The sequence below is a fragment of the Eufriesea mexicana genome, unplaced genomic scaffold (genome assembly GCF_001483705.2).
Source record: "Eufriesea mexicana isolate 0111107269 unplaced genomic scaffold, ASM148370v2 scaffold4100, whole genome shotgun sequence".
Lineage (NCBI taxonomy): Eukaryota > Metazoa > Arthropoda > Insecta > Hymenoptera > Apidae > Eufriesea > Eufriesea mexicana.
Window position 1 is genome coordinate 400494 of NW_016912102.1, and position 26647 is coordinate 427140.

At 30.2% G+C, this 26647-nt stretch overlaps 1 protein-coding gene across 1 annotated transcript in view; it reads left to right on the forward strand.

Annotated features, from left to right (window-relative positions):
- Nucleotides 1-26099, forward strand: part of LOC108551430 (uncharacterized) — a gene marked incomplete at both ends in the record, with an annotated part of 90284 nt that extends 64185 nt beyond the window's left edge. The window contains one exon of the mRNA XM_017905602.1: nt 25887-26099. Within this exon, the coding sequence (XP_017761091.1) occupies nt 25887-26099 (213 nt within the window). The remainder of the gene's footprint in view (nt 1-25886) is intronic.
- Nucleotides 26100-26647: the final 548 nt, after the last annotated feature.

Sequence of the window (26647 nt, forward strand, 5' to 3'; positions counted from 1 at the left end):
AAATATATAGAATTACTTATAAAATAAAAATATACAGAATTACTTATAAAGTGAAAATAAATATATCAAAAATCATTCATCGAATACGTCAAAAATAAAAATTGGTATTTTCCAAACACGATCGTACTAGATGCAACGTGATAAATGCAAAAAAATTTCATTTCCCTTTTTACCCTCACGCAATATTGCCACAAAGGTACCACAAGGCCGTGGGCTAAACGCTGTTCATGCATCGCTCATCGAGGCAAGCGTTTCAACGTCCCATATTCATCATGCAAATTGTCGCCCTTGTACAATTAGTCGTTCGCACGATTCAATTGGCAAGTATGCTCCAAACAAATATTCGGCGGAGATTAACGATAATTGCCGGGTAGGATGCCAATAACGAGCAACATAGATCTAACTAAGTTTTCCAATCGATAGCAGGGGCCAATCAATCGCTGATTCGCGGTTAATTTGCGGATCGATGCCGGCCTACCACGGACTCTTGTTTATTATTTCGCGAATCGGGAAATAAGAAAACTGAAGAAGTCGTGGGGAGATATAATTACGAACTAACACAATTATCTCTCGACGCTTCGGGCTGAAAATGTACTTTGTGTAATTAGCCCTCGAGTTGGCTCCAAGCTCCACACATTACCGTAGCTCTTTGCGCCGCAAACATTTTCCACCCCTACCCTGCACCATGCCTGTTCTTTTCGTTTTCTTCTGCGCGCGATAAAGTTTCTGCGGTCGCCTTTGACGTCCAACCTCGTTTAATTAAGTCTTTTTATCAGATTGCCTTTAGCCAGACCTGTTTATAGGACAATATAAGTCAACTTTCGAACATGCTCCCTTTTTCCCACCCCTCTGCCACCCCGAGTAACGACAGTAAACAATCGAAGATGGATTTTAATCCCGTTTTTCGGTACGCTTTTGATGTACGTGGTTGTATTGTGTCGGGCACGTGTAACATACGAGAGATCTTCTAAGAGCTATTGATGGACACTGTAAATCGTTTGAGTGTAGCAGTGTTAATTAATAGCGTAAATGTTGCAAATATAATACTATCAATTAATTCTATAAATATTGCAAATTTAGTGTTATTCGTTAATTTGATAAATTCTGTAAACATAATACTGTTAATTAATTTTATAAATAGGGTAAAAATAATACTACTAATTAATATGAAGAATACTGTGGATATAATAGTATTAATTAGTATCGTGATACTAGTAATGAATATTATAAATAGTGCACATACAATACGATTGATTAATGATATAAATATTTTAAATATGATATTATTATTTGGTGCTGTAAGTAATGCGAATGTAATATTATTAATTAATATTGTAAATACTTGTAATCGATACTGTAGATGTTGCAACTATGGTACTATTAATTAATACTGCTAATATCGCTGATTCAGTATTACTAATTAATATCACAAATGATGCGAATATAATACTATTAATTAATATTACAAATACTGCAAGAATTTATTATGAATTAACTCTGTAAATATTACAAATATCACACTGTAAATACTGTAAATGTAATACTATTAAATATTCTGTAAAATACTAGAGAAGCTTTTTTTTGTTTTAATAATTCACGATTTTCCTTTTTGCATTTAATTAGATAATGTAATTAAAAATCTCATATATTCAAACGTGTTACTGAAATTCGATTAAAATGTTATGTAGAAATTAAATTTGATATTTAGAGAATTATAAATAGTATATAAATTTTATAACATTTTATAAAATAGAAATTACCATTTTCCATTTATTATTTCACTATATTTTCTTTGTAATACACATTCCTATATATTACATAAAAAGGAATACACTTTACATTTATTTTCGCAGAAATTGTTTTATATTATGAATCGTTAATTTCTAGAGTTTCAAGAATAAATGAAAAAATTAATTTATAAACAAAAGAAAATTTCAAAAGTGTAAAAATACCAATATTAGGATAATATTCATCTTTCCTCGATCCTTTTCTATAAAACTTAAAATTCTTAATATTAGATACTACCATAAATCAAATATATAAAAATGCCTACCTTCTTCTTCAAACAGAAATTTAATTAAAACTCCAATCATTACGCTAACTCTACAATTATAATTAAAATAATGCATAAAATTTGGTATCGAGGGCTATAAATTTAAACGAAATTAAATCTTAAATAATTACCATTGTACTTATATTTGCTTTACAGGAGTTGAACCCTCAAGTTTCAATACTTTGCTACATGAGATTAAAATTTAACGTAAGATAGTTTCCTCTTTAAATCCAGAATGTTTCAATTTCGTGGGGGCTAAGCGTGAGTTGACATTTTATGCCTTAAGGACCTTCTAAAGTTAATAAATGGCGAACAAGTTTAACGGAAACTTCTTTAAGATAACCTTTAAAAATTGTGGAGGAGGTGTCCTTTTTCTGAATTGATTTTTCCTTTTATATGCAGCTTTTTGAACTAAAACAGCAATAATGTCATTTTCTCCTTTCTTTAATGGCATGGTTTAAATACCAAGACACGTAATTACCCAGAGTTTTTAAATTATGTAGATGCACGATGATTCAATAGCCATATTTTGTAAATTTAATAACTTCTTTCAGTATGATATTCTTTTCTTATATGCACTTGTATAAGATAAATTTCTTATATAATTTTATGTAATTTTCCTGTATACATATTTACATATTTACATATAAAGATAAATCCATTATTTTTTCAGATTCGTAGATTAAAATTAAAAATAAAATTATACAAAACATTAAAAAAAATTGTTTACTATTGTATTAGATATTTATTTCGAAAAGAAATCAGTATTGATGTAAAAAATTTACATTGTAGTATTAGATTATTATTTTCAAACAATAATATGTTTTTGGTTTTTCCACACTTTTCATATTTTTTAAAAGTAGACAAAGATATTGATGATATAAGTTTGAATTAATTTTGATTACAACTTGATGATAATTTTTTATAAAAATTACTATTACAAATAATGAAATCTGTCTTTCTTTTTTCAAATATTAACAATGGAAATTTTATATATGAGCAAACAATAGATAAATCTAACATAAAATATTTCTCCTTTCAAATATTACTTGTTTTCAAAAATCTTTCATTTTCTACCAAAAAATATTCGTCTATTTCTTTCAAAAATATTTCGTCCCTTTTCTAGAAATCTTTTGCCATTCTATTTTAAAATTCTTTTGTCACCCTTTTTTAAAAAATCCTTCGTTACTCTGATTCAAAAGACTATTGTCACTTCTAAAAATCATTCACCGTTTTCCTCTAGCAATCTTTCTTTATTTTCTACCAAAAATTCTATTTCACTGTGTTCACCAAATCTCTCGTCACTTTCCACTAGAAACCCTAACTCGCTTCATTTCAAAAACTTGTCATTTACTTCCAAAAATCCTTTGTTTTCTTGTTCCAAAAATTATCTACCCCTTTCTCTCAACAATTGTTCACCATTTTCTTCCAAGAATCCTTTACTACTTAATTCTTCAAATTTCTCATCACTTTCTTACAAAAATCCTACCTTGCTTCGTTCCAAAATGTCGTCACTTTGTTATAAAAATTTATTATCACTTCCAAAAATCATTCATCCCTTTCTACCAATAATTTTTCCTTATTTCTTCGAGAAATCCTTTACTATTTAATTCTTCAAGCTTCTCATCACTTTCTTACAAAAGTCCTACTTCGCTTCGTTCCAAAATATCGCCATTGTGTTCCAAAAATTTATGGTCACTCTGTTCGAAAAATGTACAAACCCTAGAGCAAAGAAAACGATTATTGACCGCCAGAAGCCCCCTCATCTAACGGTGTACATTATCTCCAACTCGAGCTGCTATTGGTCCAGCATCACTTTCGGGTAGTACAAGGCACTATCAAGTCCAATCGCATTACGAGCTCACCCTAAGATCTGCAAACGCGAGCAGATTACAGCTTTGCTGCTTTACGGTACAATACTTTTTGTACAACGATTTCCATCTCAGGAAAACATGACTCCTCCATCTTCGGCTCTTCTTCGCCTTCGCACATTTTCCCTCGTGCCTCAACTATCGTCTTCTTCCAACTACGGGGAGAAGTTTGCCGATTTTCAACCAAATCGTATTATTTTAGAGATTCTCTCGCTATTTTGTCTTAATCCGTATATACTAGGTACATTTTCTACATAAGTACCTAAGCTAATGTAATTTTATAGTAGTAGCAATTTTCTCGGCTCGGAGAATAAAGAGTATTTTAGGTACATTTTACTGAGAAATGAATCGTTTCAAAAGACTGTGATGGCACATGGTAAAGGCTACTGGATTGTATAGAACATGAGAGAAGATGTTTGTATGAAATTAAATCTCGTGTAGGTGTAAAACTGTGATGTTCAAGAAATTTGTTTGCGCGATTAAACAAATTGTGAAATTTTGAAAGTTCGTGAATTTTGTTTTATTTGGTGTGATTTATTTGTTTTGGTATGATATGTAAAATTGTAAATGTGGATATAGAAATTACTTATAGGGAAAGGAAGGAATTTTAAAGGTAGCAGTCTGATGATTGTTGCATAGCTGAACAGGTTAAGAATATTTTATAATCTTCTATATCTCGTATATTGCAATATATTGTATTAATTTACACTTATGGTTTGTACATAGAACTTGAAATATTTTTTCATGGATAACATGAAAATTCATGAAAAAGTTAAAAATAAAAGATTGTTTAATCTCAACAGAATAATAAATTTATTACATAAATAAATTTCAATTAATGTTTTAATAAAACATTTATTGAATAAGAAGGGTAAGAATTGATCAATTGCAAATCACTTTTCCTTTGATTTGTTTCTGGAAAATATAAAATTACAACAATTGGAAATAACGATATAAAAATATATGAACAAATGAAATAAAAATTTCTGGTACTATTAATATATCTTGGATAAATATAAAAATTGGAAATATTGAAAAAAAAGTTATACGATCTATAAATAAAAGTAGATCATGGATAATTTAAAAAATAATTGAATGATGTTATTATTAATAATAAAAAGATATTAAATTGAGGCATAGAATAAAAAGCCCTTTGTTTATTATAAAGCAGCAATAAAATATTAAGCATTTCTACGTTACCTTCAAACATCAATTTTACTCGGAAGCACTAATTTATTTGTCAAGTGAGTCCAATAACAATTTTGCTATTCATGGCACCAGATAAACAACACTGTTTCATGAAACAACCACCCCCAAACGTGGTATTAATTTGAGTGTCCCACATTACACCATCCTAATTGACACTAAAAGTCAAAATTTCATTAACATTGAAACACCAATATTCATTCAACATCTTCAAAATAAAAATACTTGCAATACATTTTCCATTATTAGAAAGAATTTTTTAAAATATTTAATCTTTTACACTCAGTGTAAATTGACATTAGCGTCACTATAAAAATATCAATAACTCACAAATTGTTATTTTATTTTCTCTTCATCAATGAAAATAAAGAAATTAGTAGGTCTACTGTATAAATAAATTCTCAAATATTTATAACATATTCTTTTTTCTTTAAACAAAAATATGCTTTCAAGAAGTTTTCCACTAACAAAAATATGTATAAAATAAAAATTTACGGATTTTCTACATAAAATAAAATATTCTTAAATTGCAAATGATTACTAAGCAGCTAAAAAGAAAATTATTAATCAAAAATTATAATAATCTACCAAATCTGTCCAACCTTTTAATTATAATTAGTTCTCGATTTGATCGATAGATTTAGCCACTAAATAGCCATAAATTTCAGAGAAATATTCACTATTAAATTCAGCACATCCCTCTTAATGCGTTCCGTCCTTTAAACTCAATCGAAATCGCATTCAACGTTACATCGCTGCTGGCATAATCACGAAGACCTAAATCAACAATCGCTATTTATTCCGGCGAGCATCGCTGTTTGCGATTAGGGCAGCTGTAAACGTATCCCCTATATTTGTGAACAGGGCATTCCTACTTCGGCGTTATAATGCTTACTTACACTACTGGCTTATTTGCCTACACGTTTCCACATACGGCTTCGTTACAATTGGAAATTAATGTTCAGTGTTTAGCTTGTTTCACACAAGGATAGTTTTAATGGAGAAATATGTATATAGATGGGGGAAACATAGAAAATACAAAGGCATGAAGGGAGATGAATGGAGAATGCCAAAGGAAAAGAATAAATATAGGATAAAGATCTAGAAAAGTAATAAAAGATTATTAAATATTAGGTTGATATATACGGAATAACAATATTCATTAAATTTTTCTTTTATGCTCTATATTTATCAATGACGCATTAATATTAGAATTACAAATTGGGGAAAATAGCTTGTTTTAGATTTTTTAATTTTTATAATTGCTAAAAACATAAGCTACTTTTTCGAAAAGTTAATGGTGACTTTTGTCATAAATAAAAATGTAATTATATATATTTATCCACTGCTTTCATACTGTTGTTATTATCTATCGAGATAGATAAATCTTTATTGTTTTCCTATTGGATTACAAGGGTTCCATCTCTCCTTATTCTCCATACATATTGCTTATTTTATATAAAATATATAACTTCTGTAGCAACAATACAATATTAGCGATATAACAGCCTATGATACAACCATAATAATAACTTAACCTAACCTATAACATTGTTCTTATCTATTGTTATGTACATTATATTTAAAAATGTATTACAGTTACATAATAATTCTGATATTAAATAAGATATTTATTATAGAGATAATAAAAATATTAGGTCCTCCATATTTAACATCTATACAGATAAAATAATATTTTGTATGAATTTAAATTTCAAAATAATAAAATCGAAATTTAGTATTGTAGGTTATGTAAAATGTATGTAGAAAAATGCAAAGCATTTTAAGCTCTCAACCTTTTAATTTTCCACTGAAAAATGAACAAGGAGACCATTCAATAAAATACTAATAAAAATATCCAATTTTACAAAATTATTTATCGAAAAAAGGGAAAGAAAAATGAAATCCCTCGATTACATAGTAATTAAAAAATAATTACATACGTACTAATATTACCTGCTTAGATAATCCCTCTAATACAAGACAATTAAATTTGATCTATGCAACTAACCCAAGATTTCGAAAACCAACGTACATTCGAACGTGGCGCCATCTGGCCACTTCCGGTCGCCATGAAACGCCGGTAACACGATCGTTGAGTATCTGTAACCAGTTCGAGCAACGCACTGTACACTCTCCATCGATTGCTTTCGAATGAAAAAACGCTGTCGTAATTCGATTTGCCATAATTGAAGCGTGCACTAATCCAATTTGCACCATGAGCATGAACTCCAAAGTGCTTTTGGCCGTGGCGTGTACGCGGCGTGACTCGTGTTCCTGGCCGTTATTATTAATTCTTTTTGCAGTTTTCAATTACCTTCGTGCCCGGTCGAAGATGTCGATTATTGCGAGCTCGGGCGCATTGTATGGATGGCATCGAATAAAGTACGCCGCGAATTACTTCGTTTGCCTTGGTACACGGAAGCAATTTATTCATAAGCGGACCTAGAGGTCGCTGACTTTTTAGTTTCAGCCCAGTGTCGTAAGGTGGCGCGCATAAAAGACAGCATAACGCGTCTCCTGGTAATAATCGAAACTTCAATGAAAGAGTTCTCCGTGACTGGAATACTGGTCGAGGTGAATAACCTAAACCACGGTCTCTGATTGGGCAAGAATTATGAAACACGTTTTTCCCTCTCGTTCTCTAAGCTAATTAGCCTTTGTTACGTCGCCCTTTGCAACTTCGTTGTCTCTTTCAGGGGTATCGTTGCGAACTCGGGTGTACGAAAAGCGTGTTAATGCTCGGTAATCTGGGGAATTTTCAGATAAAATCTGTACGTCGAAATATAAGTCTGAGTATTTTCTTTTTTTTGTGAAATATTGAATGACTTGAAGAAATATATTAATCGTATGTAAAAGAAAATAAAGAATCGTGTCGTCTCTTAATATTCTATTTTATTATACGAAAACACGTGACAATTAAATTAAATAATTTTATAACAGAATTCAATGGAATAAGCAATGAGATCGTTGAAAATAAAGCACCTGACAATTAAATAAGATAATTTTGTAATAGAATTCAATAGAATATGAGATTATTGGGAAACAATTTTAGTAGGTAAATTAAAGAAAAGAAATTACTAATTATACTAATTTACAATTTATCATAGTACAAATTGTATTACATTAAGTAAAAATAAGTGAACATCCATTAATATATATCTATATACAATATTAGGTTACTTTGCAATATATTTTATTAAAATAATTAGTTTCATCGATACAAAATTTGTTAACAATAATTGTTAAAAATGATAATGATACAACTATTAAAATTTTTACAATTTTATATTTTTTTCTTTTCTTTTTTCAGGAAATAACACAATTAAGTGTGATGACAATTGACTGTTACGATATTCAACTATGAGCTTTCCATTTTCAAGCTTCCAAGCTCGAATGCCTGTTAACACGCATAACGATCTCACTTTGTTTCGCCGTGAACTTTCGTATTGCTTAAACTGCTCGATTTAAATCGCGTTAATTTGTGTCATGTAACTTAAAGGCGATCTCTGACAAGGCTGCTATCTAAATTACTTATCTTATACTTGTCGTTGAAATATTGTGTTTCTTATCTAAATTGCCTTGTATCAGTCGGGACTATTTTTCAACGAACTAGGTACACGAAAAAGTATGGAAACTAGAAAAAAAATCCCCTTTGAATAATCATGAGAAAGTCTTTTTCCCTGTATCACTCATACATGATTGTACCATATTTGTTACGTAGTCATTCGATTGATACAAATATAAATATAATGCAAATTAAAACAAAAATATAAGTATGCTATATAATACTATATTATAAATAAAAATAAAAATATATTAATATAAATAATTATATGTTTCAGTTTTTTAATTTTTTAATATCTTTATATCTTTAATATCTATATCTATTTAATATTTATATTTAGAATACCATATAGAAAATATTTTCATGGTAAAATATTCTATTTTATTAAATTAACATTAAGGTAAAATTAATTTCCTTATTGTTTGTTTAATATTTTTATATTATTTTAATTTTCAAGAATATTTTAAACCTGAAGTAGAGTGTTCAATTATTACACATCAAATATTTTCTTTATATTTATTTATATTTTATTATTGCACCATTATAACTTTATTTCTCAATTACAAATGCAGCATTAATTACCGCAAGAAATAATTTGTATAAAAAAAAATTTGTTCGAAATTTTAATTTTGGATCAAAGCTCATCTCGAATACTTTTATTATTTAAGTGGATTTTAATTCGTAAATTTTTAATTTTAAGCACAGTTTAAGTGAATTTTCAGTTACTTCTGTTTATTACTAACTTTCTTAGTCAAGCGGATATCGCTTAATTAAACTGCCCAACAAATGATACAATATATCATTTATTAACCACGAATTTAATTAGCGAAGCAAGACACCGGATAATTTAATAAATTCTACCTCTTTAAGTGGATCTGTTACGTTCGTAATATCACTACGTTGAACTTCCAACTTTATTTACGCTAATGGCTTGTAAATGTATTAATCAAGTACTTTGAACATAAGCTTATATTTAATCCTTCTTAATTAAATTCCAAAAAATAACAAAATATTAACCCCTTATATTATAGTAACGAATCTAACTCGTAAATTTTTCGTTTTACATCCCATAAGGATGAATTATAATGGCATTAGACTAGAATTATATTTAACATATTTTTACACGTGCATAATTTGTATAAATTCAAAATAATTTTATCATTAAATAATTTTATCATTAAAAAAATGTTTATATTTTATTAAAAAATTTAATTAGTTAGAAAACAGGGCACAAAAATATTAGACACGAATATTTCCTGTCTAAGAACATTTATAGTCAATAGACGAAATTAACAGCTGCTGTAAGTTAAGGATTGCAGAATTATTAAATTCATGGGATCGGGAAACGAATACACGGAAATACAAAATAGTGTTAAGCACGAAAGTTATTCGGTTTTTACGACGAGTTAAATTCCGAATCCAGGTAATATGGAAGAAAATGCAATAAAGTGAAAAACGGTGAATTCATTAATCAATGGCTACACAGGATACAAAGTGTTATTCCTGCGTCGTGCAGAGATCGATTTTTCCTCGTTTTCCAATTTACGTTCCGTTTTGTAATTAATACTGGCGATGTTTCGTGAAAAATTATTTTACATCGATGTACGATCCCATGAAAAATTGCAACTTCCCTCACTGTGAATATTACCGATTTTTACGATTTAAAAGTGCAGTAAAATTTCCATTATCGGGATATTTCACTATTACAAATGTTCCGTTATGAGAACAGTATTTTTTTCGCTATTTTATTAGAAAATTGCCGCGAGTAATATCGCCGAGGAAGAGATGTACAGCATTAACTGAAAAATGAAATCGGAGATGCATTTTAAAAATTGTAAAAATGTAAAAATTCTGCAAAATTTGCAAAAATGTGTGATGCGAAGAGTACTCTAACTCTGATATATTTATAGTCTTAAAGAAAAAAGATTCAGATGATTTAAGACGTAAATAGGATATAGTTCAACATAATTTAAAATATTAATAAAAATGTCTAATGTAATGGTAAAATAATGAGAGAGTTTTAAGCTATTTAAAAATTATTATTCCTTTCAAAATATATTACATTAAATATAAACTATTAAAAAGGTATTATATTCAGGATTTTTGAATTAATATTTAATTTATTTCTAATAAAATTAATTTCAATCTTTTCTATTTTCAAGAATTATTCCTTTTACGATATAAAATAATTTTATTAGGGAAAATTAATTGTTTTTTTATCCAAAAATCCCCTTAAACTGAATATTCTGTATTATATTATATTATACTAATTCTAATTAATTCTAAATAGAGATTATACTAATTAAAACTATACTATAAATTCTATACTATTCTATATTAAATTATATATTATTCCTTTTACAATATGAAATAATTTTATTAGGGAAAATTAATTGTTTCTCTATCCAAAAATCCCCTTAAACTGAATATTCTATATTATATTATATTATACTAATTCTAATTAATTCTAAATAGAGGTTATACTAATTAAAACTATGCTATAAATTCTATACTAATCTATATTAAATTATATATTAAAATTGATACAATATATAAATTACATAGATTATATATAAATGTAAATAAATAGATATTTATTTACATTTATTTACATATACATATAAAAATGTATAAATTTAGAATAAATCTCATAAAAATCCCATTGTAATCTACCAAAAATAATTACAAATAATCCACACACAATTTTCAGAATATAATTCTCGTAATAACCATTATTATATTCCCATACACCTCTTTCTCTATCCATCGTTCAAGTATCGTTCCTTTAAACCAAAGTATAATTTTAAATGTTTCACGCTCATCTTCCCCTCGTATAGTTCCTCCCCATCTTCACTGACCTACTCCAACCCTTGGCACCTGCACTCTGCTCAATGATAAACGCCGAGTCAGCGTTCCTTTTACCTTCTTTTTACTATCATCCACGTGCGTATTTTGAAGAAAAAAATAGGTCACAACGTATACGGGTATTCGATTGGCATTCAGTATCTTCTGCGGTTTAAACGCTGCACTTTGAAGTCACCATATCTCTGGGACCAATTGAAATAACTCGAAACAAACTGCGCGGTCAAAGGCGCGCACACGCCCCTTCGACTTTTCCTAGAATCGATATAAAAATGTAGTATACCTCCTGGTTATGTCTCAATACCTTAGTGGTATTGAATTATGGAGGATGAATCGCATGGAACTTGACAAATGGATATTTTGAAAAATATAGGTATTATTAATTAAATAATATTAATGTGAATAAATGGATAAACTAATAAGAATATTTATTGAACGCAATAACAGCACAACATAAATTGTAACTAAATCTCGTAAAATAAATTCGCTTCTAAGTGCTATATAATCTCTCGAGGACTCTCTCACACACAACGTCTATATGTAATGACTGTCATTCATCTACTGATTGTTTTTTCACGACTCTCTGTCATACTCGTCATACACACATTCTTCCACACAAACATTCCTCACACTCATACTACACATTCTATGACAACCACTATCACAATTAATTCATAGGGTTCAAGTGTTTTGGAAAATCTATTTATCTTGTGTGTTTATACGTAAAAGCGTTAAATGAATTTCATTTTCATGGTCATTGACTTGTTCCACATTTTTTAAAAACCAAATTATTTTACAAAAATTGGTCAGAAATGCCTGAAATTTTTTATTATCGATTTGGTAAGTGATATATTTTATTATGAATTTCATTATGAATTTTATTGTCGATTTAGTAAGTGATATGATAATTTTTAATACTTAGCAATAACGTATCGTGATTAAAATTATAAAATGGTTGGTATTTTAGAAAATTCGAATACTCCTGTTACAAGAGAGATATATGGTTATTATTAAGGAAATAAGTAGGTAAAAAATTACTATTGATGTAATTACTATTAATTATTTAATTATAGTACTTTATAATATATTCAATACATGTGCTATATTTCAATACACTTACACCAATCAGTCATATACGACAATATATTGAATATATTGTAATACACAGTAACATAAAATACAATTTATAACATATGGAATTTCAGTCATTTTGGTCATTAGTTAATCTTATTTTCACAGTGATTATTTCCTAATTTAAATAAAAATATTTTCATGGAAAATTTCTTTTAATTTAATCTCACATTCTAATTTACATAATAGTAACCATGTGAATAACTATGTACATATGTATTATGATATACACTGTATTTGATATCTAAAAATTAATTTCCATAATAAAATAAATAAAAAGATAAATAAATTCTTTTTCTGTTCTCTCTTCTTTCTTCCACCTTGAATAAAAAATTATTTGCTAAATTTCATTTGTAGAATATTTAAGAATCATTTTAAATAAACATAACGTTACTTCAGACGTTACTTACTTAACTAAAAGTCCATTGCGAGACATGTAATTCAGACATTTTTGTTCCCCTTTGATATCTGTTTCCTCTCTTTCTCCCTTTTCTCCCTTATTTTTCTCCTCCTTTTTTTTTTTTTTTTTTTTTTTAAAATGTTAAACGTAAAAGTACACGACCAGCTTCCCCTATTTTTAGTATCGCGGAGAAAGTAAATACCATACCCTAAACGCGAGCTTCAGCATGAATTTGCCTGCATTATAAAATTTTGACCAGCTGCGTATATCCTCTTTATAAAACTTTTCTCTCAATTTTTCAAAAAATTCCTCTTCTCCTTTCCGTTCTTCGCTTTTCCATGCTTTATCTCCGCGCCCATACTCTGCCCTTTTTACTCTTCAACGTCGTCGAATGAAATTTGCCGGGCTAACAGCGACGACGAACGCACACCGTTTTAATCTGTAAAAAATTATTAACAACGCGTACTGTGATCTCGGTTCCTTTAAAACTGGGGATAGGGGAAAAAAGGGAAGAAAGAAAAACCGTTCCGGTCCCTCTAATCACGGTATGCACTCGTGCTTGTCCCTTTAAGCCGTTTTGCAACGGTGGTTCGTTAAAGAGAGGAAATTCGTTTGACATTAAAAGATTGTCCCGAGTAAAGAACTCGTGAGTTGCACGAGAGACGAAATAAAGTACTAATTACGAGGTGCTTATTAAGAGTGAGTTACGATTGGCATTGATGTATGCATATGGAAATTAGTAACAGTGGAACTAGCAAACGAGTCGAAATGATCGATCTCCAGCTTTCTGTCTTTGTTGCTGCTAATGATACGTACCTGCTGTTGACAAAGCTCGTGTTGATTTTTATTCAGATAGAAAAGTATCGATATAGTACTTTTATATTACATGTTTATTTATTTAGTTACATATCATGTGTTCTAATTATATATGTGGTTGTTTATTTCCATTGTATTTTGTTTATTTATTATTTTGTATATGTATACTTATTGTTAGATTCATAATTTCAGTGTTTCCATTAGTATTATTAAATCAGTAAAAATGACTGATCTTCCTGAAAAATATATAAATACTGTTGGCGATATTAATATTTGCCTATTATTATTTTTATCATACAATTTTAATTATTATTACCTATGTACATTCTTACTTATGTATACATTATATTGTATATTATATTATACAATTTTATATTATATCATATAATTTTAATTATTATTACCTATGTACATTCTTACTTATGTATACGTTATATTGTATATTATATTATACATAGTATGGTTTTATTTAATATACAAATTTGTGTTAGTACAAATTATATGCATATACATATTAAATGTTTTACTTAATTTGAAATGTTCAATCTTCACCAAAATTTCTTATGATAAAATCTACAAAAATAAATAAATAAAAAGAATATTAATCACGTTACGTATTTTCAATAACTCGTTATTAAATAGAATGTAAATCACAAAAATATAAATTTGAAAAATAATTTGCATTATAATGAAAAATAATAACAATGCATAGTAAACATATAAACAAATAAAATACATATAATCTTTGTTATCTACACCAGAAAATTCGTCATATTGTAAAATTTAATGTACAATTTACATCATGATATAGGGCAATAACAAAGTTGCAATTAAAATAAACATCTAAAGCAATCATTAACCTCATTTACACCACATTTTCAATTATAATAAATTTTCATTCCAATTCCTTTTCATAGCACTCTGGAATAATGTAATAAAGATAATTAATACCAAAACGAACCAAATCAGCGTTATTAAATTTCTAAAAAAATTAATCCTAACCTATATTTTAAAATAAATACCTGCAACAAGAAATATTTACAATGTCTCGTCAAACGATAGCAGACACTTTTGATACTGAATGGGTTCCCTTTTGTCATAATTTAAACCCCGCCGAAAGCACGAAACGCTTCGTCTATTTTAAAACGCTGTGCGCCGTCAATGCTCACTTTTCCCCGTGAGTGTATTCGCAATTGCACTCTCGCATATGTAGAGCGCGCGGAAACGGAGACACAGCGTCGCTGCAATCATTCTCTTCCGGCGTAAAGTCAAGCGTGAACGAGTGGTACAATAGAACAGAGACGAAAAGCTACTGCGAGCTACCTCTACCTTCTATCGCTCCATTCAAAGTTCTGCTGGAATTTCCATAATAATTGTTGCACCGGGATTGGAAATAGTTGGCCAGTGGTTCGATCGTTTCGCGATCCGCTTGCACGCGTCCTAACCTCTCTCGTCCGTTCTCCGTCTTATGTGGCACGAACGAACCAGCAATTATTTGTGCACACGTATGCTTTCACTCCGAAACGAGTTTCCGGTCCGTAAGTCGCCAACTGCCACTAAAGTTTATTACCCGTGAGACGACATATTATCTGTCCTTAACGTTGGACTGTCAATTATCGTACCACAGACAAGGTATAAATAAACCTAACGTTACGTATATTTCGTCGACTCGGTTTGCGGAGACACTAGTGCCCTCTTACCATTTCCATGTCACTTACAATATTGTCGACAGAATATCGGAATTTATAAATATTAGGAAATACAGGACGGAAGAGCTTGAAACGTTTTAAAAATAATTTAATAATAGATATTGTAAATAAACGTATGTGCTTATACAGAAGTATATTTTATTTTATTTGTATTTTAAATGCATTTTATAGGTAATACGAGAATGCCTACAATTTTTCATTTTAACTTTGCTCAACTCTGTCCACTCTAACGCTGCGGATGAATTTAGTCTTCGTACACGTATTTCTTTTTATCTTCAAATTATATCGCAAAATGGTTCTTTAAGTGGAGCGAAAGTCTGTATGATGTTAGGTCTATTCTATACCTCGTCTATGCTTATAATAAAATCGCGTGTATTCCTCGATTCCGATTTAATCGCCATCTCGCGTGAACGAAGATGAAATTTTAATTTCGAGCGCGATGCTAGAGGGCAGTATGTCCGCCACATTAATGGGTTCCTCGGTACATTCGTTTTCAACGCTGAAAGAGAATAGACATGCAGATGCTACCACGATGTTTTGAAAACGTTTTAATCATTTTCGGATCGCGTTGATCACGCGAAATGCGGAAACGTATGCATCTCGATAATGTCGAGGCAGCTGGATAAAGTGGAGGATAATACAATGCGTTCCGGGTTTATGTTTGCAATCAAAATTTGAATGTGTCGGACACGGGGAATGAAATTTTATGACGTGAAATAGAACAGTATCGTCAAGTCAATTTGATTATTTTTTAAATACGATATTGGGTTTTATATATGGTTATATATATTAAACTATTAATTCGAATTAAATTTTTGTATGAAAGTTTCTTTTATCCTATACCTTTTATACAATATATTTCTGTTATTATCAATTTATTACGTATTCTAAAGTTCAATGACATATATACAAAATATACTTTTTACCACTAATTTATTGAATACCTTTTTGAATATTAGTGGTACATTACAAGTTTGAGTAATATCTTTATTTTAATTCAATTTATACGCAGATATGCTTTTGTTTATACGTACTCAAAATATTCTAACTACTCCAAATCCAGAAAGAATGATTTTCTTATAGCAAATTGGTAGTAAAGAAATTGTTTTATTTCTCACATTAAATTAATTTAAAAAGTAACTATAAACTATACGAAAATAACAATTACTGTATCTGATAAATTATAAAGTCACGTACTGTTGAAAAAGAAATAGAATTTGTATTACTTCCGGGAAATGAATATTACATGAACGTTATCTCAGTCAAGCAAAATCGATTGTAATAGCAATAGGGTATTTTACTTCGATATACTGTATATTTAATCGCACGTGTAATTAATTTTCTTATTTTCATTATTTTATTCGATCTTAGAAAAACCTATTCATTTTACACAGGAATAAAATTATAATACAGACTGTTATTAAAATATTCATAAAAGAATTGTATCAATAAAATCTTACAATGATAATATTAGTTTTAAAAAATTCTACAGCCAGAGATTAATACTAATGAATATTTATTAGCAAACATCGACAATCATCTCTTTCAGATTTTTAATAATAACGTATAATTCAGTTTCTATTATTAGCGGTGAGTTGTGAAATATGTCTTCAATTTGGTAGATAATATGGCTATACTAAAATATGCTAAATGCTGCCGTTTGATCCGCCATTACAAGCCATTGACGCAGTATTTCCGTAAGCAGTGATAGAGAAACGTGTTTTAAATCTCATCGTAATGGGCCATTTCAATAAAACAATCCCCTGGACAATACAGAGCTCTAGGTAACAATGGTTCTCCCAATTAAACGACATACCATTAGTTGCAATCTATACTCTATGGTATCGTCCAATCGAACTAAAGGAGTAAATCGAATTTTAACAAAAGCATACAAGCTGAACTCGCGATAATCTATTTAAACTGCTTTCTCGTGCATTAATTTAACACCCAAATGACGTTCATAACGATTCAATATCGCTATATTATTTCTCTCTTTCCATTTTCTGACCGAGACGTTTTGTCCATCTACTAAACATGCAATTTCGGAAAGTACCATGGTTGATATATAAGGTACAAATGATATCTGTACTCAGGGATAAAATGCTGACACGCTTTGAGATATTGCTGTTTCTTCCATTTGTTTGAACGTACAGTGTACATTTGAAGTAAACAGTATGATAGATGCATGCGTATATAATGATACTACACGTTCTTATGTATTTTAGTATATTTAATTTCAAATTGTTCTATGTATCTCGAAAAATTGTTTTGTTGTGTCCAATCAATTGAATTTCTTCAACTGTCAAAATCGCATCACGCGCCAACTTAATATTGTACAGTTATTGCTAGATTAATTCTATGCAGACAGAGATCTCCGCATCTAATAAACAACGACTCCTTTATAATAGCAAAACAAATTTATTTAAACTAAAATATTACACTAGGTTTCATTAAACATTAAATGTATCTCATCTACAAGTGCTTCTTCAAGTTTAAGTATGTTATATATGGTTTTTCCAGTAATTTTACTAAAGATTGTATGTTTATACTACAAATCTAGTGTAGAATTAAGAGTAAAGAAGAACTGGGAACCATTGTCACCTTTTCCAGCATTAACCACAGCAATTAAATGTCGTTGACGAAAACGTGACTTTGTATGAAATTCGTCCTAAAACACATATATCCAATAATTATTTTTGAATAAAAAATGAATTCATTTTATTTTTAAATACAGTCTCACCTTAAATGATTGTCCATGTCTTTCACCACCTTCCCCTGTACCTGTAGAATCACCATCTTGTGTTATGAATCCTTTGATAATTCTATGAAGTATAGTGTCATCCTAATAACCTTCCATACATAATTGTATGAAATTTCCACATGCCTCTGGAGTTTCTTTTGCCCACAATTCTAGCTCAATATCATTAACAGTTGTTTTCATTATAACCTAGTTATAACAACTATATTAGTTTTATTAATGTAAAATACTTTTAAAATCAAATTTATTAAAATTCATTACTTATTATTGTAATTCAAATTAGAAATTATTTAATATATTAATATAGAAATTAATAAAACGTTGGTTTTATCGGCTCAATCAATTCCATGTACCACAGCCCGATTATTCCATCTGCTTTTATAATTCCCAAGTTCCTATAGATATTTCTACACATTTGTGCCTTAATGCCATATTTACACACCATATTCAATTTATCTTTAATTTTTATAGCTATTACCAAGCATTCTGCCTTCATCTCTACAATGATCCTTATATTTGCATGTCCAAGCCACGCATCCTTCTACGTTGATATATATGCTGCCCCTTTCCTGTTTCTGCATTTGACATAATATCTGTATCCTCTTCTCACTGTTATCATTTGAACCACTCTCTTTTTATTATATACCTCAGCTCCACCATTCTGAAATATAACACATTAGTGCTGGTCACCAACATTTCTCTATATCAGAGCTTAGATTTAATTTTCTACATTTATCATTTGGCAACATTCAGCTATATATTCAATTTATTTTTACCTTTCATAACTATTACCAAGTGTTCTGCCTTCATCTCTACAATGATCCTTATATTTGCATGTCCAAGTCACGCATCCTTCTCTGTTGATATATATGCTGCCCCTTTCCTGCTTCTTGATTCGACATAATATCTGTATCCTCTTCTCACTGCTTTACTCGAACCTGCCTCTCTTATATACCTCAGTTCCATCATTCTGAAACTTAACACATTAGCAGTGATCATTGACTTTGACCACTGATATGAATATTTATTTAGATGAGGAATACAACATACCTTTCAATCTCACTGTGTTCTCTATATCTGGTTGTTACAAGAGGCCATCACCTAAATTAATTTTATTCCTTTTTATCTACCTAAGCCATCTCCATTTGTGAACCTATATTTGACCATCAAAGATTATTATCTTATATGGCATTTGGTTAGCCAACATAGAATCCAATAGAGCTATTATAACATATTTCTACCATTGCCTCAAATTTATCAAGCTCTGAGATATAATTTTTAGCATTTAACAATTCTACACTGGTGTAGATATTCCCACGATTCCAATATTTTTCCACTGTTATACATGCCTGTTTATTTAAAAAGAATATTGTCTTGAACCTACTCTACGCTCCTATACCGAACAAACATAATCCAAAAGCCTAATTTCGAAAATAGAAGCCAAAAAGGAAAATTGCGGAGCACGAGCTCTCTCCCACTGATATTTTCGGCACTATTCTTCGAAAACGCACGCCCGAAACCGACAGAAAGTAATCAATCCAGTTAGAGAAAAATTCACTCTACGCGGATAAATAAAAAAGACCGACGTCAAAAGCCTAATTTCGGAAAAAGAAGCCAAAAAAGTAAACTGCGCAGCACGACTTCCACCCCACTGACACATTCGGCACTATTTTGTGAAAACGCACGCCCGAAACCGAGAAAAAGCAATCAAACCCGTTAAAGAAAAATTCACTCTACGCGGATAAGTGAAAAAAACCGGAGTCAAATGCCTAGGTTCGGAAAAAGAAGCCAAAAAAGTAAACTGCGCAGGACGACTTCCACCCCACTGACACATTCTGCACTATTTTGCGAAAACGCACGCCCGAAACCGAAAAAAAGTAATCAATCCCGTTAAAGAAAAATTCACTCTACGCGGATAAGTAAGAAAAACCGGAGTCAAAAGCCTAATTTCGTAAAAGGAAGCCAAAAAAGTAAACTGCGCAGCACGACTTCCACCCCACTGACACATTCGGCACTATTTTTGGAAAACGCACGCCCGAAACCAAAAAAAAGGAATCAAACCCGTTAATGAAAAATTCACTCTACGCGGATAAGTAAAAAAAACCGGAGTCAAAAGCCTAATTTCGTAAAAAGAAGCCAAAAAAGTAAACTGCGCAGCACGACTTCCACCCCACTGACACATTCGGCACTATTTTGCAAAAACGCACGCCCGAAACCGAAAAAAAGTAATCAATCCCGTTAGAGAAAAATTCACTCTACGCGAATAAGTAAGAAAAACCGGAGTCAAAAGCCTAATTTCGGAAAAAGAAGCCAAAAAATTAAATTGCGCAGCACGACTTCTCCCCCCACTGACACATTCGGCACTATTTTGCAAAAACGCACGCCCGAAACCGAAAAAAAGTAATCAATCCCGTTAAGGAAAAATTCACTCTACGCGGATATGTAAAACAAACCGGAGTCAAAAGCCTAATTTTGGAAAAAGAAGCCAAAAAAGTAAATTGCGCAGCACGACTTTTCCCCCCACTGACACATTCGGCACTATTTTGCGAAAACGTACGCCTGAAACCGAAAAAAAGTAATCAATTCCGTTAAAGAAAAATTCACTGTACGCGGATATGTAGAACAAACCTAATCCAGAAGCCTAATTTCGGAGAATAAAGCCAAAATAGTAAATTGCGGAGCACTATCTGATTTGCCGCAGACTCTTTCGTCACTAAATATCGGTCACTCCTGGTTGAAATCGTAGAAAGATCGGCACACGAGATAAAGAAAAGCCTAGTTAACGTTGCTATATTGAAAAAATCTATTCGTAAAGCCTTATTTCCGAAGTATTTGTGAAAAAAGTAAACTGTGTAACACGATTTCAGAGGCATTTGTTCTTCCGTCACTTTATTTCACATTTGCACCTTCACTTTTCTCCATATGTGGTATGTTACCACCGAACGAATGTTAACGTTTATTTATCCTGTTCTTGGCAAAGTTCTCCCAATGTGTTAAACGTATGTTATGATCCGTTCGTATATATCACGACGATGTTGCATATGTGTTGAATGTTCCGAAATAATAACTAATACTGCAGATTATATTTCTTGAATATTTCTTTCGTCAGCTGCTGTATTTAAAAGACTGATCAATAATAACACTACTTCACGAAACATTTTGTTCAGGGACCGAAAGTTTCACTGTAAGGCGTGTAAATATTACTGCATCATGTGCTACCGACACGTTGGACACGTCGACTAGAAGTGTTCTGCGATTGGACGAAGCTATCCCTCATTTTCGCGGGAAGTTGCTTTGCTTTGAAATATCTGTGTGCTAAAGTATCGATGTAAAATATCAAATGATGTTTTTTATATTTATAAATATCAATGATAAAAACAATGTATGCAATAATTACCAATAACAATTTAAATAATAACGGATTCATATCCAGAATTATATTAGAAAGCTCGTTTTGCTTTTTGGTTGTAATTATAAAAGTTAATGAATTTATTATAGACGAACATAAAGTCACAGATGAAGATGAATGACTTTTTTCTTGGTAAAAAGGAAATGAAACTACAATGGTTATATGCTTAGGTACTTTCTATTCACTTTGAAAGTTTCACATATACACGTTAATTGTTAACAATATAATATACAATAACATATAGACATTAGAATCTGAGTAGTTGTCCGTATCACGGGCCGTTACGAGAAAAAGATGTTTCGTAATACATATCACGTAATAATTATCATTATAATGACCATATATATATGTACAATACTTATAAACATGTGATAAATGATTCTATTCAAATGCATGAGTTATCCTAATAATTCTTGATATCTCTTATCGTGCATCTTCTCGGCCTTCTCCTGTGCTACACTAATATGGAGTTTTTTATTTCCTATTCATTTTCCTTTATATTCTTATCATCTTCAGCATCACCTATTTTATAATTTTGTACATTCCTCGGTTCCTTTTTTGTATCTCTCAATGTATTTTTTATCCTTTTCTTCATTACTCTGAAAATATAAATATAAGAGACAGTCAATAAAAATTCCTACTTTCTATAACATAGTTATAATGTAAACAATAAACTAACACTTTCTCTTTCTTTACAACTTCTAATTCTTCTTGAGTTCTTACTTCGGCGTCACTTTCCCAATCGCTACTGCGGCCTTCCTTCCTTTTTTTATTTGCAAGTCCAGATGGTTCAACAGCTGTTTGCGAGCTTAATTTTGGATCAGTTAAATGATCATGAGCTGATTTGCCCTTACCAGTAAACTTTTTATTTAATATCACAGATTCTTCTTCATCTTCCTTTGCTTCTCCACCAAATGATAAAAGATTCAAATCTCTGTAACACAATTTTTCGCTGCAAAGAACAATACTATCAGGACTAAATTCTGCAGACATATATGATTTTTACTTTACTGCTGCTGTTTTTGAACTGTCCTTTACTTCTTCACTTCTTTGTACTGTTATTCTTGGTATAATATGAGAAAATGGATTGTTCAATATTATAGTTTTTATCAATCTTGGAGGATAAAGTGGTCTATCATTCTACAGCAAAAGGGGAAATATTATATTTATATCAATTATTGATATATTTTCTTGTAAACATTAAATTTACCTCATTTACAAGTGCTTCTTCGAGTTTAAGTATACTATATATAGATTCTCCAGTAGCTCTACCAGAAATTGTATGCTTATTCTGCAAATCTGGTGTAGAACTAAGAATAAAGAAGAGGGAACCATTGTCATCTTCTGCAGCATTAGCCATAACAATTAAACCTCGTCCACAGGAACGTAATCTTATGCGAAAGTCGTCCTAAAACACATATATCCAATAATTATTTTTGAATAAAAAAGTAATTCATTTTATTTTTAAATGTAGTCTCTCCATATATTCTATTTACTTTAAATGGTTCTCCATATTTCTTACCGCCTTATATTTCTACACATTTGTGCCTTAATGCCACATTTACACTCTATATTCAATTTATCTTTAATTTTTATAACTATTACCAAGCATTCTGCCTTCATCTCTACAATGATCCTTATATTTGCATGTCCAAGCCACGCATCCTTCTATGTTGATATATATGCTGCCCCTTTCCTGTTTCTTCATTTGACATAATATCTGTATCCTCTTCTCACTGCTATCATTTGAACCACTCTCTTTTTATTATATACCTCAGCTCCACCGTTCTGAAATATAACACATTAGTGCGGGTCACCAACATTTCTCTATATCAGAGCTTAGATTTAATTTTCTACATTTATCATTTAGCAACATTCAGCTATATATTCAATTTATTTTTACCTTTCATAACTATTACCAAGTATTCTGCCTTCATCTCTACAATGATCCTTATATTTGCATGTCCAAGTCACGCATCCTTCTCTATTGATATATATGCTGCCCCTTTCCTGCTTCTTGATTCAACATAATATCTGTATCCTCTTCTCACTGCTTTACTCGAACCTGCCTCTCTTATATACCTCAGTTCCATCATTCTGAAACTTAACACATTAGCAGTGATCATTGACTTTGACCACTGATATGAATATTTATTTAGATGAGGAATACAACATACCTTTCAATCTCACTGTGTTCTCTATATCTGGTTGTTACAAGAGGCCATCACCTAAATTAATTTTATTCCTTTTTATCTACCTAAGCCATCTCCATTTGTGAACCTATATTTGACCATCAAAGATTATTATCTTATATGGCATTTGGTTAGCCAACATAGAATCCAATAGAGTTATTATAACATATTTCTACCATTGCCTCAAATTTTTCAAGCTCTGAGATATATTCTTGACATCTCATGGCTCTATGCTGGTGATATTGCATGAGTCCAATATTTTTCTGCTGTTGCATGTGCCTGTTTATTTCAACAGAATATTTTTTTTTCACAACCAAGCTCTACTATCACTAATATAAGGTGAACAAATAATGGCTCATAACTAATACTATTTAATTACAACTGAAGGTTATGTTAATACTAAGACATATTTTTTTGCATGATGCAGACACACTTGCATGGGCACAACAATGTTTCTGGCGTTTGGTTGCAATTTTTTTTCATTTCCTATGCACTCTCCTGTTCACTTGGAGAAAAATTAACAAATCGCTTAATTTCTGTGTTTAATTTATTAACTTTTATAATTGCGTTGTAAAGGCGTATCTTTGCATATTTGTCGTCTGCCAGATAAAGAAATGAATGCTGATTGTCCAATTAGAGCTACTATTTGGGCTGAATTTATTAAAGAATGTAGAAAAGTTTATGGGATTCTTAAATGACCCAATCTGTCTGAGGTAGTTGTTTGTGATTGGCATCCCATGCATACTTGTCCCACCCATCCCTTTCTTACAGACATCGCTCCTTTATTATATCAACGCATAAACAGCCGTATAAGTTATATTATTCGTTAAAGAAATAAAGATAGAAAGAGACGAAGCTTTATTACAAAATATCGCAGTAATGGCGAACCAATGACACACATGTCAAATCAGAATTATTTATCTTTTACTTTTTCAATGAATAAATATATTAAAAATATATCTCATCTTTTTAATAAACCTACAGATAGCACAAAATTATGAATATTTTTGGATGTGAAAATTAGAAGATTAGAAGATTCCTTAAAAATTTGACACACCGGGCTCATAAGGTTCATTGTCACTGAAATATCGTAACAAAATGGTAGTTTCAAAATTTTTAAAAGTTCTACAATTTTTCAATGTTCCAGAACTTCTCGGGAATTTAAAAAATTTCAGATGTTTTAGAATTTTCGAAACTTTGAAAATTTTCTGAAACTTCAGAATTATTAGAAGATATAAAGTTTTCGGACAGTATCTTCTTACATTAAATCTTACATTAAAATTAAATCCAGCTCTTCAGACTTCTTTCTATATTGTATTCATTTCTTTAAACACCAAGCAGTTTGAAACAACGTTAACAAAATATAAAATACCAAAATTGCAACGCTAAAAAGCAGAAGAATAAATTAATTTTCAATTTATAGAAAAGAAGAATAATTTAAGAGGCAATGCTATCTTAGAGGATACTATCAATTCTTCATCGATTCTTCTACATGTTAGATAATAGAAATAGAGTATGTACGAAGACAGTGTGCAGCATAAATGCATAAATGCATTTTACGATGTAAATATAGGATAATAATTAGATCTCCTAACATGAAAAATTTAAAATTTTTAACGAATATATTAAATATTTATAAAAATCATCCCCAAAGCTTGTGACAGAAATTTTCATCTAAATATCTCAGTATCGCATCTATTTATATTTATTTTCTTTCCATCTTTTCATAATAATAATAATTCGACGTATAATAGCATGTAATAGTAAATAATAATAATCTTTCAAGGTTAAAAGCGAATAAATTTATAATATATAAATAATAAAAATATCAAGCTTATAAAATATCAGCTGTTCCATTTTCTTGTGAACGCTTGTGGTATCGAAAAAACCAATCTTATTTCGATGTTGCAGGACTTCGTTACTGGTCTCAGTATACTGTCTCGTGGTTCCATCGACGAGAAATTGCGCTGGACATTCTCCCTTTACGACATCAACGGCGACGGTTGCATCACGAGGGAAGAGATGACGGACATCGTGACAGCTGTATACGAACTGATGGGAAAATTTGCTGATCCTACTTTGGACCACGAGGGCGTACGTGAGAAGGTGGATCGAATGTTCCAGGTAAGAATTTTTTCCTACTTTTATTCATGTAAGAAATAAACGAGTATATATGAAACTTAATAATTAAGAAAATTCACGAATAACAACATTACATATGATTGACATTTTTAATTGGTTCGTTTTTCTGGTTTCTGTGTTTTAATCTGTATTTTAAATTACTATGACTATTATAATAAGCTAATACTAAAGTAAGTGAAACTAATTATGGGATACCAGTACTATAATAAATATCATAGTGTTATAGTACATTATTACTATTATTAGTAATACTAATATTACTATTATTATAGTATTATTAAAGTAAATAACTGAAATTGATAATTTTATATTATATATAAATATGAGTATTAATTATTAAATTATAACAAATCAGTATTGTATATAAATATACGTTAAACATACTGAGACTAATATTAAATATGATAAAATTAAATAAAACTTATTATTATAATAAAGTAAACGTTTATTCATAATTGTAGTGCTATAAAAATCTTATATTTTTTCGAGGGAAAATCAAATCTGTGGGAATATAAATTTACTTAAATTTC